The sequence below is a fragment of the Vigna umbellata genome, chromosome 5 (genome assembly GCF_029865625.1).
Source record: "Vigna umbellata cultivar VRB3 chromosome 5, Vumbellata_1.0, whole genome shotgun sequence".
Taxonomy (NCBI): domain Eukaryota; kingdom Viridiplantae; phylum Streptophyta; class Magnoliopsida; order Fabales; family Fabaceae; genus Vigna; species Vigna umbellata.
Window position 1 is genome coordinate 70,810,144 of NC_142169.1, and position 20,905 is coordinate 70,831,048.

Sequence of the window (20,905 nt, forward strand, 5' to 3'; positions counted from 1 at the left end):
TAATATCAGAATTTTAGGAAGCGTTACTAAATATACTTTTTTTAATTAGTGAGAACAGTTCGTCAACTTCGGAATTTTGAAGATTTTAAATTCTAAATTAATCATATAAGGAATGGTTACTTCTAAAAAAGGTATTGTAGAATGGTCACTGCCCATTACAAATATACGTGAATATTTTTATCATTCTTTTTCTTTTCTCATGATTTACATTGAAATGGCATCCTGAATACTCCAAGGTATGTCGGGATATTCTCCAATACAATTGACAGACTCAGTTATCAATCACTAGGCAACATCACACGTATTCCAACCTTTTTCATTTTTGAAAAAATTAACAAGAACAAGTGAGATAATGTCACGTGAAATATGGCATTCGTGGTATATTTATCAGCACAATGCCACTAAACAATAAAAAATCATAAAGCATTTATAATGTCAACTTGAAATCTAGCTATGTTTGTTAAAATAAAAACAATTTATGTTATCGTAACTTTTGATTGTAGATAGCGTGAAGGAATTTCTAAGTTGGTGTAATGAGATAACTGCAACTTAAATTTTGCATACTTACAGAAAATAATGGGACGTTCCCTCTGGCATTTGCAAAAAACAAAGACAATTGCATCCTTCTAGAGTTCTTGAGAGTCAATTAATGGAAGTTCAAAGTATAGCAAAACAATTTGTCACCTTGATTGAATGTGTCACTCGTTTCTTCTCAATTGACTGAAAACTAATCTCATCAAAAGTTCCTTTTTATTCAGATACTCCAAGAACTACAACAAATAAACAGACAAATAAATATAAGAATGAGTAATTTAGGGTACACCTCTGAACGAGTGAAAACACCGATTAAAGTAACAGGTGTCACGATCATGATGATTGACGGCTGTAACAACAAAGTTTCGTCTCATCCCATAAGAAAATCACAAATCTAAGTGAACATGCAAAAATTAGAAGGTAGATCTCCTCTTCTCAACACCTGTCTCCGAAGTTGTTCTCATGATGGATCCGACAGTCGACAAAAGGCAAAGGCTCCAATTGTAAAGAAAGTGCAAGATTAAGTTGCAATTCACAAAACAAATAAAATTTATATTAGGCCACTCACAAGTTAAAATAATATAATTTATACGATAAATATACATTATTGTGAAACATAGTTAAGAGAAATAAATATTACTCAATCTAAAGTAGCAATTGCCAGAGACATTGGAACAGTTTTGTCCTATTCCCCTTGGTTTCACCTTTCTTTTTAGTGGAATAAAAATTGTCATTAGTTAACTTAAAGTTCAATTTGATAACCTATTCCACTACCAATAGATTATGCTCCATCCGATTTTACATCACTTACTTAATGCTCCCAAGTGATGTTTTTATAGAAAAAGAAAACATTTTATCCAATACAAACTTTAAAATTCTTGGCGTATCGTACCAATTAAATCACCAGTCAAAACTCCATTTGCCACAACCCAAGAAGATACAATTACCTTATTAAAATATGAACAATTAGAGAGTCATAACACCCCTACACTTAAGCATTTGTACTGTTGGGTAAACCTAAAACAAAAAGAACAAAGAAAACAGACCAACTAACAAAAACTGGACTCAAAAATCTGCTATCAATTCTGCATTGAAAAAAAATCTACATTCCAAGTTCAAAAATAATCTAATCTAAGTTTCAAAAACAACTCAAATCAATAAAATAAAATAGCAAACAATCCAAATAAACATCTAAACATGAATTGATCTCACCAAGACAGTGTTTACATCTCTTTCTCTCAAGTGTTTCAGTGAAGTTGTTTAACTATCGGCACATCATCCAAATTCACATTATCATAAACTTGGAAAACTTTTAATCACACCAATTAAATTAGAAATGCATTCAAGATCCATAGTGTTTCTAGTGTGTCCGAGGTATAGGTGAGGTAAAAAGAGAGAAAAAAATCAAGGCTAAAACAGGCCATGGCACAGGCATGCAATTTAAGAACAATATCCGTAAACTTCCATTTCCCAATGCTTAGAAGGTCTAAGTGACTCTTCTCAACACCTGCTCAAAAGTTATTCTCAGGATGGATTATCCGACAGTTGACAAAGGCTCCAGTTGTAATTCAGAAAACAAATAAAATTTATATTAGGCAACTCACAAGTTAAAATATTATAATTTATACAACACGGTGAAACATAGTAAAAAAATCTTCTATTTGAACTCGTCAACTCGGTTACAAAATGGCGTGTTTGACTGACTTCACACGACTCTACCAACTTTACATAAAAATCAGGTTTGCTTCTGAGTTGACTCGAAAGCTATGTGTACAAACATAAACTTGTCTAAGTTTACAAGTTAATTCGCCTGATTGATAAGCATGGTCCTACAAATAAGATGCTTAAACCACTTACTTTATGACAATGTCATACCTAAAAAAAAAACACTTCAATTTTTTTAATAATTACAACTTTTTAAGAAATTACACATTTCATAATTGACTCTAAATTCTAATATATTAATAGATCATCTAAATTGCTAGAAAATATGGAGACATAAGTATTAATTAGCATTACACAAGTAATATACAATTCCAAAATCTATCCGAGAGACTACAGACACTTAACGAGAAGTAAAAAAGAAAAAAGCACAAGATTTTAATTGGCTTGAATAAAATCAGTACAAGAATATACTACCCTTTACACAATGTTTTACCATACGACTATAAATCAGGGAAAAATTTATCCACAGAAATATCAAAGACTAGTTACGAAACACTATTGATATTTTGAAAGTAATATCTTCACAATTTGATTCATTTATGTCATAATGCTAAAAAAGTCAAGTTGGATGGGTTGTCTCTAATAGTTTATTTTCTTCAAAATTATTAAATATTCCACTTACTTTAAGAATACTGACAAAATAAATTTCAAAGTTCATACACTTACAATTATTTGAGACATTTTCATTGAAGTTGTGCATGCACGTACTTAAAATATCATTCTTTATCGAATAAATATTTCTTAAATATTTATCATGTTCGTATGTTTCTATATACTATAAAACACAGATATTTTTACTATTTAACAAATATTTATTCGATAATATTTTAAGTTTGAACATCCATAATTTCAATGAAAATGCCACAAATCTTTATAAGTATATGAGTTTTCAAATATTTCTCCTTAGTATTCTCTAAACAGGAGAAGTACCTAATAATTCCAAACAAAGAAAACTTATAGATAGAGTAATATCAAAGATACAGCTTAACTTTTTGAAAAATATGACTTAAATGCATTAGACTGTTTAGTACTAAAATCTTAATATTTCTTGTATAAATTTGTTCCTCATTTACTGTTTTATACTAAAACTTTACGTTGAGGTTGAAGCTCTAGAATATTTCTTAAGAGCTTAGTTGATCCCTCTCACTTTCATCTATTAATAATAAAGTTTTCATACTAACACGCATGGAAGATCAAAAGTCTACCCTAAACACCTAGGTTAAAACCTAGGTACTACTCCATATACCATAAATGCAGCATGAAAATCAAATTAGAATTCAAGAGAAAAGTACACATAATCTCTCAAAACCGAAGTTAATATATGGAGAAACAAGACAAGTACTGATTAACATCAAACTCCAGGCAATACACAAATGGTGCCTTTTGGTATATCTTTACAATTATGGCTGTTGGATGTTTTACATGAACATAATCATGCATTATTTAGGTGATCGCAGCTGAAAGTCTTTGTTTCAATCCACAGCCAAGAGGTATTTCAATTATGACTATTTTATATAGATTCTTCTACAAATTCAGGAGACACGGGATCTTCATGAAAATAATTTCTATTAATAGCTTTTTAATGTATTACTATATTATAAAATAACTTTCATACGTTTTATAAAGGAATGCTAATAATCTCTCCATGATAAATTTGCATTTTCTTCAATTACTTTTCTACTTCCCCTAACCTCATGGCAAGGCAACAATTATCAGCTGAGCAATAGAGCTCACAAAGAAAGTAGTAACTGTTAATTTGGGGACAGACATCCAGATGTCTCTTATCCGGATAATTGTATCTCTTAGCTGTCTATATTAAAGACTTATTATCATTAGAAACATGTTCATAAAAGCAAGTACAGTACGAGAAAACAAAGACAAACATATCTCGACACAAAAGATAATATAATTAAAAATTACCGAGAAAGTGAATTACATCCCAACAGCAGCAACAACCGCAATACTTCCACTATTTTGAGCAAAAAAAAACTGACAGCCCTGCTGAACACGAATATTCATCAAAAATAAGAGACCCATAAAAACACAATCTCCTAAGAATGAACTAGTGAACTTAAAAAAACAAAAAAATGATTTACATATACAAAATATTGAATAACATCTTTTCTATCCAGCTTAAAACTCTTCTCTCCTCTTATATCTTTTTTGTTTCTAGAAGATTAACCTTTCCCGGTGGGTTTTATGCTCTGTTGTTGAAATTTATAAATTGGTGAAATGAGATGGCTGCAACTTAAAAGGGCCATAATTGTTGTGTGATGTTCATTTTTGCATAATTAAAGAAAATAATGGAACGTTCCCTCTAGCATTTGCAATTATGCAGGTAAAAAAAAGACAATTGCATCCTTTTGTAGTTTTGCGTGTCAATGAATGTTAGTTCAAGTATGGCAAACAATTTGTCACCTTGATTGATGTTGTCACTCTTGTTTCTCCTCAATTAACTGAAAACAAATTTCATCAATGCTACCGAGAGATGTTGGTAGCTCTTGAAACCAAGAAGAACAGAGTAAGATTATTCAATGGCAGTATTCCTTGTCCTACGACTATTGATCCTCTTTATTCAGATACTCCATTCAACTTCTTTCTCAACGCCAGGAAAAACCATCAAAAAGGGCCTCCTGAAATATAATATCACAAAAATCTGCTAAGCAGAACAACAACAAATAAACAGATAAATAAATATAAGAATAAGTAGCAAAAGTAATTCTCAAGGGCAAATAGCATCAAGTGATTTACAGTACCACTGAACAAGTCAGAACACCGGTTAAAGTAATAGGTGTCACACGATCATGATGATTGACTGCTGTAACAACAAAACTCAGTGTCATCCCACAAGAAAATCATAAATCTAAGTCAACACTCAAAAATCAAAGACTTATAGAGGGTCAAGAATGAAAGGTGGAAGTGACTCTTCTCAACACCTGTCTCCAATGTTATTCTCAGGATGGATCCGCCAGTTGGCAAAGGCTCCGATTGTAAGGGAAGAAGATGCTTAAGTTGCAATTCAGAAAACAAATAAAATTTATATTAGGCCACTAACAAATTTAAATAATATAATTTATACGATAAATATACAATATTGTGAAACATAGTTAAGAGAAATAAATATTACTCCAATCTAAAGTTGCATTTTTGACACAGATAATGGAACAGTTTTGTCCTATTCCCCTTGGTTACACCTTTTTAGTGGAATAAAAATTGTCATTAGTTACCCTTTTAAGTTCAGTTTGATAAGCTATCCATTACTAATATCTTTCCCTCATTTACCTATTTCAACATTATTTTAAAATGAAATGAAAATGAACACACACAAAATGGATATTGGCTCAGAACACATTTTCACGAAAGTAAATGGCAGCAGTAACCACGGACTTTTAATCATCATTTTCAGTTAAAAATATTCCAACCTTCTAAAGTGAAATGATGAAACGTAGGGTTTAGGATTTACCTGTTCCGGTGGTACGGTTTCTTAATAATGCCAATCACATTTACTTTCTGATTCTCAGATTCAAAAACATCTCTGAATGACAAGAACATTTAATCATCATTTTCAGTTAAAGATCCAAACTTTGTAAGATCAATCGAAGACATTTAGGTTTAGGGTTTACCTGTTCCGGTGATAAGCTTTGCGGTCTCCTGATAATGGCAGTCGCATTTACTTTCTGATTCACAGATTCAAAAACATATTCCAGTGACTTCTTTGTGTGAATCCCTCAACCTAACGTAACTTCTCTTCCCATCGAACTTTGTTTTAATGTATCATCTGTTGTGCATTTATTATATTAGCAACGGTAAAAAAAATAAGTGCGTTTTTTTTATTATATTAAAACAGTGATGTGACTTTTTGGCGGTTCATTTTCCCTCTTTGCAGCTTTTCGACGTCTTTAATTTCAATTTAAAAAAGTATATTATTATTATTATTATGATTAAATATATTTTTTGTTTTTTGACTTTTAATTAAAATTATAAATAATTTTTGTTTGAAATTTTAATTCATTTTAATCCTTCAATTTAAAAATATTTGGATTTAACCCTTTTTTATATTAAGAAGATAGAAGTTAACGAAAAGATACTATAAATCCAAGGAAATTATTAAACAACATAATTTTTATAGAGTCTATGTGCATTTCATTTCATGAATACAAAAATTGGTAATTAAATTTCAATATTATCATCAAGAAAAGTATTGGTACTTGAACTCGCCACTGTACAACCTATTGCCATTACGAGGTTTAAATGCTGCAAGAAATGCATTAATGGAGTCGCAGAAAGCAAATAAAATTGATGGTCTATCAGTATCAAAGTATCACAGATGAAAAAAACCAAATAAAATAACCGTGTTAGGAAATTAGATATGGATATTTCTATCTATTCTCTTCATTCTGGTATTTTAGTTTTTATTTTAGATATAATATTTTAAATCGTTCAAGGTAAAAGATAAATATTTATTCTATATAAATATATGTATCATAAATAGTTTAATAGAAATTTTATTATAATTCAAACTTGTTATAAAATATGTTGAATACATAAGTTGTATTTTAAATTTAATTGTAATATGTGAATTAAGTTTTGAACACTTGAAGTTTATTAAAATTCATTTTAGAAATAGATATAAGTTAATAATAATTTACTTCTGTGTTGTAAGAATTAAATATTTATATTTGTATGTTTAAAATTATCATTATAAATAGTTTTTAATAATTAAAATTCATCATAAAATATTTTAAATATTTAAGTTTTTTTTATTTTGAATTGTAGTATTTACTTTTCTAACTATTTATTTTATTTTAAGGTATTATTGGGCCGTTTCGAGGCCCCCAAAAGGTAAAAGCCCATTATAATCAGTATAAATAAAGGTCTCAGGTATGATTTCTAGACAGATTGCTTAGAACGCAACACATGCATGCATTATATAACGCTATGTCGTATTACTGACTTGAGCGTCGGAGTGCCTTTAGCAGGTACCCGGCCCCTCCCCAACTGGGAGTGTGGAGCAGCACATGGAGTAGGAGGACGCCCGTCCAACTGGGAGTGTGGAGCAGCACCAGGGGAGCAGCGTCCGTCCGCCCAGTCTGCGTCAACTAGAGGAAAAGTCGTCCGCCCAGTCAAGTTTATGTTTTAACAGGGTCCGCCCGGATCCAGTCGAAACACTTATCAAAGACCAATAAAATTGAATGTTATTTCTAAGTAGCTAATTTAATGAATTGACTATTGAGATTTTAAACCGAAACCCGAGTGCACGAACGTCGTAACTACACAAAATTCATATAGTTCGGAGTCCAGTATTAGGTTTTACATGAAATAGTTAATTATTTTTTATATGGTCATAGACCGTTTGACCAAATACAAACTAAAACTGAGAAGTAAAAACTGTTAATTAAATTAAATAATTTAAGATCGTAATTAATACATGATTAAAAAAATAAATTAAATAAAGACTAATTTAAATAATTAATTACATAAATAGTTTCTTTTAAATTAAAAACCCATATATAATAGAATAAATAACATATTTTACAAAAAAATTGTTAATATTCATTATTATATAATTTACTGTTATATGGTACATGTGACGTACTTGAACATGAGAAGAGTTTGAATACTTATTATTGCTTTTAAATTAAGAATTCATTTTCATACTTACTTTTATATTTAATGATTGAAAATTTCATCTCATTTGTATGTTTATGTTTGTACTCGCATTCACACGCTCTTATTTGTTTTCAAATACACTAATTATTTTATAAAAGATAACAAATATTATCAACACAAAAAAAAATATAATCAAATATGATAAATGATATACATCATACTCGTTCCCCGATTATCATACACAAATATCAAATAAAACACTAAAAGACAAATGGATAGATGTCAAATAAAAAAAAATAAATATAAACCTTAGAAATAAGTCGATAAACTAAGAATTAATGAAAAATTAATATAATATTTTAGATGGCTTAAAAAATTAAAAATATTTTAATGATTAAAAAAAGATGAATACAAAGACGAAACATACACAAGGATGTTTTAGTATCTTTTTATCGAATATACAAAATTATCTATATGAGAGTCATATATATAATTTATATGGTTTGAATAAGGAAAATATAAGACAAATTATTAATATAACTGTTTAAAGGATAATAAAATTCTACTAATTGGGCTTAATGGGTCGTCTCGCGGTCAATTTAGACTGCGTATGTATTACGTTTAATAGTCTTTCGATCATTTACTGAAATTGTGTTTCTAAAAATATCTTAGCGAAAAATATTATTTGACATACTTAAATTTTTAACATTTATTTAAAAAAATATTTTTTACTTTTATTTAAATAAGTACAAAATTTACACTTTTATAATTAGTTTATTCTTATATTCCGCAAATGTAAAAATATGCATTACTCTATTAATCCTATATAGATAAAAGACAATCGATGTTGTAAAAAAATGACACTCGTTTTGGTAAAAAAAAACTAAATGAATGACTATGACACTAAACTACGAGATAGTGAAAGTAATCCTTCCTTCTAAACTTCTATAAGAGTATAAGTAACAGTGAAAAGAGAATTGTGTTAAAGCTTGTTATGGCAACATGAGCTGCGTTGGGAAGTCTAGGATATGCATCAGGAGACGGCATCACACATTCATCGCCATTGAACGAAACTTTTCTAGGAAAACTCCACCCTTCTCTGAAGCTGAACTTTCCTCTATCTTTATGCAGTAAAACCTCTGTTTGCACATTCCCATTCTCTCCATGTGTCAGCAGCATGTCATTGTAATACGCCAGCCCCCAAAACATCCCTATGTCTCTCAATTTTCCATAAACTGTCAGAGGTTCGTAGTTGAAACTGAACACTTGTGTTACATTCGCTAAGTTAGGATGCTGCACCACCAAATTCCATTGGGAATAGTTTTTCACAAAGTTCATGTTTGTGATTGTGATCTTCACCCGCCAATGCTCTTTGTAACTTTGTTTCACATGCCAGTGAATACGAATGGGGCACATGTGATGCGAACACCTGATCACCGCTGCTGCTGCTTCTCCGCGATTTGTTTGCGGTGGTTGCAACACTGAAGTCTTATCTGAACTGAAAATTTCCAAGTTACAAGGAAACCATAGAATAAGACCCTCGGCCGTTGTATAGAAACAGAAAAAAAGCAGCTTTCAAAACATTAAAAAACTCAGGATGAGAAGAATTAATTACTCCACACAAGTTGCTCCCGGTAGTCCTTGGCAATTGCAACTGCATGTGGGACAAGGAACAATAGTACTGTTGTAGAATGCAGACAGAGAGACGCAGCATTTTGGAGCAGGTGATGCTAGAAACTGGGAGTAAATACAAGTCACATTCCAAGTCTCTGCATGCAAGCAAAAAAAAACAAGACATAATAAACCAGCAGACATGTAATTAACAAACGTAATTCCAACAAAAATAAGGATTGTTTTGGCCATTGTCTCAGAAAAGTACAGAAACGTAATTAGTAATGACAGTGATCCTTGTGGCACTCACCCAAGACTTGTTGCCATCTGTGTCCGTCTTTGGTAAACATGGTCGGCGGGACTTGAAACGGTGTCCCACAGCTATAGCCTGGAATTCCAAGGGTGAAATTTTCTGGCATGGTAAAACCGGGACCTGAATCGGATGGTTTGACATAATTCATTTGGAAGGTGGCACCAAGTTTTGTATGATCTTGTTTAAGGGATGTAAGGATCCCAGCTTTGCAGCAATTTGCGGTCTGCATGTTGTAGGGGGTTCCAGGCATTAGATCAATGATAACTGGTTCTTTCTTGCAACAATGTGGTTTCTGTTGTCCTCTAAATCTTGTGCAGTTCCCTTGCTCCTTTGCCTCTGCTCCCAGCATTGACCAAATCACCTCGTCACCTTTCCATGCCCAACCCAATCTCCAACCAGGCTCCTCCACGTGACGAAATAGTTGGAAGTTGTATATCGATACCCTCACCTACAACGTTAACCGAACACACCATAAATCAGATATGGTATTTGATTTATACCTATATGGTTGCCGTTCCAGAGATTTATATATACGAAACTATATATGCTATAAATAATACAACATGCTTAGCTGACGTGGCATGATCGAAGTGATTGGAAGTGAACCAAGAGACCGGACATAACCCTAACTAACTAACAGACAAAGGCGTACGCATCTCAGTGTTTCCTTAAGAATATCGAAATCCCGCAATGTTACAATGAAGCAGCAGAAGAATCAAGACTGGATTTTTGAAGAGAAGTTAGAAAATGATAATGTTTAAGCAGTGAAAATTAGAAATGCTTACGTCGACTGTGTCCCCGTTGTCGGAGAAATAATCCCATGTGATGGTGATGTTACCAAAAGGATCCAAGGAATCGAAGGCATCTGAAAGAGAAATGGATCAATGGTGATGAGAATTAATGATAAAATAGAAAGAAAAAAAGAAGGGGAAGATTTACAGTTGGAGGCGATGAGGGAGAAAAATATGAAAATGAAAGCGAAAATGGTAGCCATGATTTGGGTTAGAGAAGGTGAAGATATGTGCTGATTCAGTGGTGCTCACTCTTCACCAAACCCACCACAACACTATTTCTAGCAATCTCACTCTATATATTTCCCTCATTATATATACCAATAAATAAATAAAGACATCGTCTTATTTATAACATGCATAAGGCTTTTTTCGCATGTAAGAGATAAGGTGGGAAAGAAGACTATTGTATTTCAGAACATTTGAGGTAAAATTTTTATTGTTTGTTTGAGTAGATTTATAGATAATTGATATTGAATTTAGAATTTAATTTATGTGATAAATAAAAAAATTTGTTTAATTGATAGAAATTAAAAATTATTAAAATATTTATAATTATTAAAGTAATATAAAATGATAATTGTTAATATTATATTTAATTGTAAAAATATTTATAAATAATAAAAAATTAAAATTAATAATATATATTATTATTATTATTATTATTATTATTATTAATAATATTAATATTCATGTTGATGGTGCTGAGAATCCATTTCAATCACATACATTACGTATAAAAGGTAAAATTGAAATTTATGATAAATTAAACACTTTGAATATACCAGAAAAAACAAATTATATATATATATATATATATATATATATATATATATATATATATATATATATATATATATATATATATATATATATATAAATAAAAGGAGGAAGTGACTAATTATGTAACTTCAATTTTTTTCTTTATTTAATTTTTAATATTATTATTTTAATTATTTAAAATTTTTAAATCCTAAATTTCTTATAATGTTATCATTTAAACAATTCACTTTACATGAAAAAGATTTTATATTTGCCAACTAAGTAAATTATTTTTTAAATTACCTTGTCCGAAGATGTGATGATACAAAAATATTAGTTTTATTATCATAGCCTAATTAATATAAATATAATGTATGTTTAAGAATTGTAAAATATTTTTTCAAAAATATAAATACTATATACGATGATATTTGGTATAAATGTATTTTAATATTTTATACTTATATTTGAAGTTCCACATCTACTCCGTGTCATCGTTTACAAAATATTTTATAAAGATATTTGTCTAATTCAATGTTTGCCTAGTATGAACATTGCAAATTAGTATTAAAACACAAAACAAATTATTTTGAAAGTTATATCGTAATTTTTCATAAATAATGTTATATTCAAAATAATTGAATTTCATGAGTTAACATGGTATCATTCATCTACTTGTTAGAACTTCAATTTCATATAATTAATTTTTTTATGTCCTCTAAGTCACACTATTTAATAACGACTTTATAAACTGAAGACCTCATTTGATTTTTACCACCTTAACCTTATTCTCTATTACAAATTTAATAGAATCACAACTTATTTAATATGACAATTTCCTTGAGAATTATTTAACATGACATTTCTCCTTAAGAATTATTGAATATCACATTTATCTTTGTGAATGACCATGTTAATAAATTTTTCACAACCATAATATGTTTGTATCACATAATTTCCTATGTTTTTGTCATACAAGACTTAATTCTATTCATTTGCACGCACACCCTCGCTCGAGTAATTCTCATATTATCCATTCTCATTAAGTCATGAAACACCATATTAGAAAATTTCTATATTATTTCAATCAAGTTGCAATTAAACATTAATAATTAAATTCATCATTTAACACTAAACACAAATAAACCTGTAAAACAATAAATTTTTAATACAATGAATTCAACACCAATAACTATATTTTCACTTCATTATCACAAAAATCATCAGAGTTAGTTATCTTTCCTCTTTTAAGTCATTATATTGTTTACTAGGAACACCACACACACATACATATATATTATACACTTTATAATACTATTATTTGTAGGTATAAATAATCATATTTATATAATTCATCAAATATATATAATACAATAATTCTAAATATTTATATAAGTGACGCAATATTCTTAAATTTCAAAACAATTAATCTCCGTATTGAAAAAAAATATATTTATGTCTCATACCTCCTAGCACTCATCCAATAGCTGTAAGTTATCTATTTCATCTTATAGTCTTAAAACTTGTAAACTACATTATTGTGTTTTTCAACTCAAAATAAAAATTTTCTTTTATTAAAATTATCATGACCATAAGCATAATACATAATATTATTATTGTATCTTATTTTTTAAGAAATATGCTTAAAAGGTTTCCCATCAATTTCAAAAGTTTATCACTTTTTCAACCAATATATTAATTTATCTCTTAATTTATTTGACAAATGAACATGTATTAAAATATTTCACATATAAAAATAAGATGAAATAAGATTACGGGCATGTTAATAAATAAATAAATTGAAATAAAATATATAAATAAATAAAAATGAAGTTTAGAAACACTTACTAAATAAAAAAGAAAGACGAAGTTAAAAACACCTCGTTAAATAAAATAAAATAAAAAATAAAATTATAAACATTTCATCGAATAAAATAAATAAAAATAATAAAATAAAGTAAAAAATAAAATTAGAAGCAATAAAAAAAATACAACAAATGAATAAAAATAAAATTATGAAAACTTCACTTAATAAAATAATAATAAATAAATAAAAAATAGACGATAAACACCTCATTAATAAAATAAAAATAATAACAATAAATATAAATTATAAACACTTTACTATTAAAATAATAATAAATAAACAAGTAAATAAAAACAAACTTATAAATATCTTACTGATAAAATAAAAGTAAAAATAAAATTATTAACATCTCACTAATAAATATCAATACTATCAACAAATAATGTTTATCCACGAAGTTTGGTTATTATTGAGAAATCATCAATATTCTATATTTTCTTATAGCGAGAATACAAAATAATTCAAATATATTTTATTTATTTATATTTTTAAAGTATCTTTTAAAAGGAAAGCAGTATTAAAACTGCAATTTGTTTAGTTTTATATTTTGTATATTTGACAAGATTAATAAACTAACTACTAATTTATTTAATTGAATTATAAACTAGTTTCACTAATATAATTAAAAATGTTTGGCAAGTAATTCAAAATTATCTAAGTGATTTCAGTTCTATAAAACTTTGCTAACATCTAAGTAATTTGATTAAATTATAAACTAGTTTAACTAATGTTTATTACTGTTATTTTTTTTTTTTTACTTTTACTAGTTATTTTAATCTTATCAAGATGATTAGAGTATAGTACCATTTTTAGTATTCATTTGGTTACTTTTTAATATTTTATTAATTTAAATAGAAATTACTTAATCTTATAAATTGAAGTAACTAATCTTTCATCACATGAAATTATATAAAAACTGCACATAGTGAAAATAAAAAACAAATTCAATGTTACAATTATTTATATTGGGAAGTCAAAAGATTTTAATTCGGGAAAACAAAAATTAAAATTAAATAATATTCACCACTTACTATGAAACGAGTTATTAAAAAAACTCATATCATTTAAAAAAAATAAATAAAAACAATAATAGATTTAATAACAATTTAATTATATAAAAATAACTAAAATTATAATTTACAGTAAGATATAATTTCATTCTTTTTCTTAGCATTTTTATAATTTAAATTGGAGTCAGCAGATAATATGAATATTATCTAATTAGAGGTTCACACATGTGATAAATTGGTTATAATTTATAAGGAATTGTATTTACAATGATATGATATAAATTAAATTCGGTTTCAAATTCATTTTAAATCAAACTGTGCATTCTTTTATAATTTTTAAAAAATAAACATTCAAGTAAAATAAATTTCTATAATTTCATTCACATTTATGAAAAAATATTTTTTTTGAGTTTATTTATATTGAATATATAGAATGAGGTTAATGAAATAAATATGATGTTTTTGCAATTATATTTTGGAAAGAAAGAAAGAAAGAGGAAGAAGAAAGATAGGGCAGTGGGTGTCGCCACATATAAAATGCCCAAACCAAAACCAAAACCTTCCTTCTCCTGTGCTCTTCACAGTCGGCTTCTTCCCTTCTTTGCGTGATTCCTCCTTCCTTTTCTCTTGGTAAAGCTTTCATCTTTCTTCTTCCTCTCTGTTTTTCCATCCCATCACTTCCTGCATCACACCTCACATGCCATGCTTTTCTGTTCCTCATGCCAATCACGATCTGTTTTCGTTCCACTTCTCATGGTGCAAAACCTACACTTTTCTGGGCTTGTGGGTAAAAGTGTAATCTTTGTTTCATACATCTGAAACCCTTTTGAGTTTACCTGCCCTTTGGTTTTTTAGCTGTTTTTTTTTTTGTTGATGTGATCAATTCGTGTACTTTTCACCCTTGTTTCGTTTTTCGGTCATGATTGTTCTTTCATCTTTTGTGGTTTCTTAGTTGAAGTTTTTTTTTTTTTTAGTTTTGGTGTTGCATACTACGCAGAATGAAATCCACAATCTTGTTACTGTGTATGTGGGAGCAGTTGCCTTTGCATTGTCTTCAACCTGTTTCTACCCTAATTATCTACCCTAATCGATCTCGGATGTCAAATCTGACATGCACTTAGTTAATTGCAATATTCAGTGAAATAAATTTATTTTGCTCTTTCAATGTTTTTTGTCCGTAAAAAAAATGATTTTCATCCTCATGCTTTGAGAAGAAGGCCCTTCTTCATGACCACTGTTACAATATGAATTTTATGTTCACTGAATGGTAGCTTTCGGCAGATTTTTACTTAACTGTAGATTAATTGGATGTGTTATTTCCTTTACTTTTTCTTTTCATTGGATGGGCTGAATTTGTTTTTTATTAGTTTCATGAAGTTAGGGAGGGGACGGGAAATAATTGGCAGTGCTATGTATTGGTCAGTATATCAAGCAGTGTCTGAACTATTTTTGCCTTTATTTTGAGAGTTTAATTAATTTTGGTAAGATTACAATGATATTTTACTATGCATGTGAAACTGAATCGTGTGGATCATACCCAGCACTTTCCCTCTGATTACCGTACTTCTTTGATATTCAGTTAATTGTATTTCAATGCGGGTATTCTATGCCCTGGTGAAGTAACTGAAAAACTATTTTCTGTAACTGTTATCCTTTTTCGTCTTAGTTTGGGAAACTTTGTTTTTTTAGAATATGCCTGAGAGGCCAGTCCTTGCCTATTCAATCTTTGTACATTGCAAACTTGCCAATAAGCTACTTCTGTTCATTGTTATATGCCTTGCTTCTCTCTCCTCACCTTCATGAAAGCATAGCTAAGACACAGACAGTATGTCTTGTATTTGTTCTTTTTTCACTGTTAGATTGCTACTTTTCCATTATAAAATATTTTCATGTCTGTGTTGGCAGTGCTTTTAACCGGTAGTGCCATGTGCACCACGGCAGATATTTTTCCAATTGGCATAGGCAATCTGTGAAGTTGCTGTCATAGGATGCAATGGAATGTTTATATGGCTGAATTTTGGCCTTCTGCCATAATGAATACTGCTAAGAGGAGCAATAGTTGTTTAGGCCTTCTCTGAAACAGTTTTTATCTTCTTTTAAATTCTGTGGTATATTGGCTAAAATTTTTGACAGTGTGCTCATCTTTGGTGTTTCTATTAATCCACTGATTTCTATCAAGAAAATTACTGTATCCAATACGCGTTGAGATTGGACATCCTTGTTGCATTATTGGCCTTTTTTTCCCTTCGCATCTTTAAGAAAATATTTCATTCTTTCAAATAATATTTAGATGTTGATTTAACTAAGTCAAGGGGAATGAGAACTGTCTAACTGAATTTTTATTTGAATGCAGGTTACACAGTTAAATTTGAGGGGAGACATATTTGGTTGTTCTGAAAGCCACCATTATGGCTGTACATACAAAATTCCGGCTCATTACTTACTCACAGGAGATTGTTGATGGACAGCCTATTTTTGTCTCTTCAAACTGCCTTCCTACCAAGGCTTTGAAATATGAACCTGCAGGTCATTCTTTCCATTCTGCTGCACTTAAACTTCGTGGTGTTCAGGAAGATAAGAATGAGGCTGATGACAAAAAAGTGCCTGAGGACAAGGAACAAACGTACCTTCCATCTGATTCTTATAGCAGTAAGAGCAAAAAGAAATCTGGTACTGGGGACAAGCAACAAGATCACTATGCATTATTGGGTCTGGGTCATCTAAGGTATCTGGCTACTGAGGATCAAATCCGTAAAAGCTATCGTGAAACTGCCTTGAGGTTTCATCCTGACAAACAGGCTGCTCTTCTTCTCGCTGAAGAAACTGAAGCAGCCAAACAAGCAAAGAAGGATGAAATAGAAAGTCACTTCAAGGCAATTCAGGAAGCATATGAAGTACTGATTGATTCTGTGAAGAGAAGGATTTATGATTCCACAGATGAGTTTGATGATGAGATTCCCACTGATTGTGCTCCACAGGATTTCTTTAAGGTGTTTGGTCCTGCTTTTATGAGGAACGGACGGTGGTCAGTTAATCAACCAATTCCAACACTAGGTGATGATAATACTACATTAAAAGAAGTTGATAATTTCTACAATTTTTGGTACTCCTTTAAAAGTTGGAGGGAGTTTCCTCATGCTGATGAGTTTGATCTCGAGCAAGCTGAATCTCGAGACCACAAGAGGTGGATGGAAAGGCAAAATGCAAAATTGACAGAAAAAGCTAGGAAGGAAGACTATGCCCGGATTCGCACTCTTGTTGATAATGCTTATAAGAGGGACCCCAGAATATTGAGAAGAAAGGAAGAAGAAAAAGCTGAGAAACAAAGGAAAAAGGAGGCTAAGTACCTGGTGAAGAAATTGCAGGAAGAAGAAGCAGCCAGAATTGCAGAGGAAGAGAAGCAACGAAAAGAGGAGGAAGAGAGACAAGCTGCAGAAGCTGCTTTACAACAAAAGAAGGTGAAAGAGAAAGAGAAAAAGCTTTTGCGGAAGGAGCGAGCTCGCCTTAGAACACTTTCAGGACCTATTATATCCCAGCGTTTACTTGATATTTCTGATGATGATGTAGAAGGGCTTTGCATGTCTCTTGATATTGAGCAGATGAGGAGTCTCTGTGAAAACATGGAAGGCAAACAGGTGTTATTAGAGCAAGCAAGTGTTTTGAGAGATGCAATGAGCTCCAAGAAAGAGGTGGCTGATGAAAAAACCAATAAAAAAGATGCCAATGGTTCAATCAAGGCTAATGGCAGTGCTTCTCGAAGCAACGTTGAGAAGAAGGAGAAACCTTGGAGTAAAGAAGAGATTGATCTACTGAGGAAAGGAATGCAGAAATACCCCAAAGGAACTTCACGGAGGTGGGAGGTTATTTCAGAATACATTGGCACTGGAAGATCTGTTGAAGAAATAATGAAGGCAACTAAAACTGTACTCCTCCAGAAACCTGATTCATCAAAAGCTTTTGACACATTTCTTGAGAAAAGGAAACCTGGTGCACAATCAATTGAGTCTCCACTTTCAACCAGAGAAGAATTAGAAGGTGTATCAACTCTTGCCTCAACCAATAGCACAGAAGAGTCTCATAGCAAAAGTACAGATAATCAGAACTCTGCATCTGCTAATGGAGTTTCTTCAAGTTCAGAACAGGATGTGTGGTCTGCAGTGCAGGAACGAGCACTGGTTCAAGCTTTAAAAGCCTTTCCAAAGGAAACAAGCCAGAGGTGGGAGCGAGTTGCAACAGCAGTACCTGGGAAGACTGTGAATCAGTGTAAGAAAAAATTTGCAATGATGAAGGAGAATTTCAGGAACAAGAAAAGTGCAGTCTAATGTCATGTGACATCTTTTAGATTTTACTGCTAAATTTTTTTCGAGAGTATAGGCTAGTTTCAAATTCCTTCAAATATCCATATACTAGTTTGAGTCCTACATTTTAAGTTTTCTTATCTTATTATTCATCTCATCTCTTTTGATACCGTACTTTGAACTTGGAATTAATACATTTACTTGTTATTCATCAAACCTAATATTCCATAACTGATATAACTATACCTCCTTTTAAAATCCAATATTCTACCACGTTATAATTAAAAATGAACAAATATTTCAAGTAATTATTTAAATAAATTAAAATGGAATGTTTTTTTTAACTGTTCGTTCTTATATTTTCTTATTAAGTGTTATTTGTTTTAAGAAAATTGACGTTCTAGGAAAATGATACTTGAACAACTTCATTTGACAACATTTAGACACGGGACACGTGTCTAAATGTGAGCGGTCCACGTTTTTAATGAAAAAGCTGTTCAAATCTGATGTGGCAAGGGCCGGCCAGGGGTTAGAAGTTGCGTTTGAAATTTGAAATTCATTGGAAAATGATACTTGAACAACCACTTTTGACAACATTTAGACACGTCACACGTGTCTAAATTTGAGTGGTCCAGTTGGAAAAATTAAATGAAAATGAAATATGACGTGGAAAGGGAGTGGTCAGGGTTTGCAGGTCCGCGTTTCAAATTTGAAATTGATTTTGGAACAATTTAAGAGAGAGAAGCGCGAAGGTTCAGAGATAGAGAGTCTAACCTAGAGAGGCCGAACGACTTGGAGAAAGGGAGTTGGAGAGAGAGACGTCCGACGGAGTGCTTGCCGGAGTGTCGCCGGACAACGTTGAAGGCTGTCTGGGAGCTATCGAACCCCTCCAGGCGATTCCGATTCACGGTCGCCACAGGTTCGACGTTGGCGAAGGAAGGGAAGACGCCATCGTCTTCCGTCCGGTCCGGCCCAGCGAACTAGGGGCGCGTTGAAGGTCTCGCGTCGTCCCAGCTGCTTCCGTCCCTGTCCCGGAGTGCCGGCGGAGTGCCGTCGGAGCATCGTCGGAGTATCGCCGGAGTGTGGACTGTTCGGTGGACCAAAAAGAGGGGTTTTCCGGGTTGTCAGTCCCACCCACACCTTTATCTTCGTCTGTGTTCCAACCAGTGAAGGTTCGTTTTTTTTTTTGATTTCAGTGGAATGAAGGTTTCATACATGCATGATGTTGTTTGTGGATGGTTTTGCTTATGTATGAAATGTCTCCCAAGTGGATTTTGTTGTGTTACTGATTTGTATACTTGTTGTTTGCTTAATCTTACATTGTTGTTGTAATTTTTTTCGATTGATAGTCATGGACCGCGTTGGCCTTGCTGTGAAAAAAAACAAGCCACCTCAAAATGAGAGTGGTGAACCTAGTTGGCCTTGCTGTGAAAAAACTTGAACCCAATTACCCAGTTCATTCGACTTTGGTACGAGTTATGTTGGTGAACCCAGGGTCCTAGAAAATGTATTTTTATGTGACACGAATTTGTTAAAAAAATGTTAAGAAATTGTTCCCAGATTACTTAGAAGTAGCTGAAACGAGGGAAAACAAACAAGGCACCCCAAAATAAGAGTGGTGGACTTAGTTGGCCTTGGTGTGCAAAAATTGGAACCCAGGTACCCACATATTCTGCCTAAGGTACCAGTTATGTTCCTGTTCCATGAGTGTTAGAAAATGTATTTTTATGTGGCACGAATTTGTTAAAAAATTGTTAAGAAATTGTTCCCAGATAACGTAGAAGTAGATCAAATGAGGGAAAATAAAGAAGGCACCCCAAAATTAGTGTGGTGGTCGTTGTTGGCCTCGGTGTGCTAAAACTTGAACCCAGGTACCCAGTTAATTTGCCTTAGGTACCAGTTCTGTTCCTGTACCACGAGTCTTACAAAATGTATTTTTATGTGGCACGAATGATATGAATTAATAAATTAGTATTATTTTTTTGTTCTCTTTTTGGTTGTCTTTTAACAAATGCTGACAATGTTTGTTATCATTTCCATTTTGTTCTTTTACTTGATTGTGTTGGTGTAATGTAATTTAACTTTTTGTGTTGGTGTAGTGTCATGGAGGAACTTGGTGAACAAAGTAAAGGACGTGATAGAAGGAAGAAGGTACGCAGGATTGTATTTGACTTCCATAGATTTGTTGTTTGACTGTTTGCACTGGACTCTTTAGGGCACAAAAGAAAAGAACGACAAAAGATTGACAATGTCATTGTATGTATAGTAATTGATGTTTACTTTGTAATTACAAATTTATAAGGGAAGTATGTTGTTTCCAAGCACATAATCTTGCATTGCTTTTTGGACATTTGTTGAATTGTTCGGAAGACAAGAAACCATCA

The 20,905-nt window shown here is 31.3% G+C and overlaps 2 protein-coding genes and 1 long non-coding RNA gene across 9 annotated transcripts; 1 reads left to right on the forward strand and 2 right to left on the reverse strand.

Annotated features, from left to right (window-relative positions):
- Positions 1-733: 733 nt before the first annotated feature.
- LOC124822383 (uncharacterized) lies at positions 734-6,044 on the reverse strand. Of its 4 annotated transcripts, XR_007027556.2 has the most exons (7): positions 5,883-6,043; positions 5,723-5,794; positions 5,196-5,265; positions 5,016-5,077; positions 4,678-4,892; positions 4,180-4,257; positions 734-1,029 (listed from the first exon to the last, which is right to left on the reverse strand). It is a non-coding gene; the product is annotated as an uncharacterized LOC124822383 (long non-coding RNA). The 4 variants fall into 4 exon arrangements; XR_015779775.1 differs by having other exon boundaries at positions 734-4,260; positions 5,883-6,044; XR_015779776.1 differs by having other exon boundaries at positions 734-4,257; positions 5,016-5,074.
- Positions 6,045-8,743: 2,699 nt separating this feature from the next.
- Positions 8,744-10,863, reverse strand: LOC124822391 (COBRA-like protein 3). The gene is made up of 5 exons (XM_047294387.2): positions 10,733-10,863; positions 10,579-10,658; positions 9,791-10,241; positions 9,485-9,638; positions 8,744-9,367 (listed from the first exon to the last, which is right to left on the reverse strand). Exons 1-5 carry the CDS (start codon positions 10,785-10,787, stop codon positions 8,815-8,817), a joined length of 1,293 nt encoding a protein of 430 aa, XP_047150343.1. The 5' UTR covers positions 10,788-10,863; the 3' UTR covers positions 8,744-8,814.
- Positions 10,864-14,708: 3,845 nt separating this feature from the next.
- Positions 14,709-18,673, forward strand: LOC124822384 (uncharacterized). 4 transcript variants are annotated; one of them, XM_047294378.2, is made up of 2 exons: positions 14,709-14,853; positions 16,577-18,673. In XM_047294378.2, exon 2 carries the CDS (start codon positions 16,632-16,634, stop codon positions 18,543-18,545), a length of 1,914 nt encoding a protein of 637 aa, XP_047150334.1. In that variant the 5' UTR covers positions 14,709-14,853; positions 16,577-16,631; the 3' UTR covers positions 18,546-18,673. The 4 variants fall into 4 exon arrangements, with proteins under 4 accessions (XP_047150334.1, XP_087947823.1, XP_047150336.1 ...); XM_088091697.1 differs by lacking the exon at positions 14,709-14,853 and adding an exon at positions 14,884-15,010; XM_047294380.2 differs by lacking the exon at positions 14,709-14,853 and adding an exon at positions 14,887-15,018.
- Positions 18,674-20,905: the final 2,232 nt, after the last annotated feature.

What these genes read in the sequence shown, in the direction of transcription:
- LOC124822384 (XM_047294378.2), top strand. Translation starts at nt 16,632, where the DNA reads ATGGCTGTACATACAAAATTCCGGCTCATTACTTACTCACAGGAGATT.
- LOC124822391 (XM_047294387.2), bottom strand. Translation starts at nt 10,787, where the DNA reads ATGGCTACCATTTTCGCTTTCATTTTCATATTTTTCTCCCTCATCGCC. An exon ending in ACAACGGGGACACAGTCGAC is followed by an intron (nt 10,242 to 10,578) that starts GTAAGCATTTCT and finishes TTAACGTTGTAG; the next exon opens with GTGAGGGTATCGATATACAA. An exon ending in CAGATGGCAACAAGTCTTGG is followed by an intron (nt 9,639 to 9,790) that starts GTGAGTGCCACA and finishes GCTTGCATGCAG; the next exon opens with AGACTTGGAATGTGACTTGT.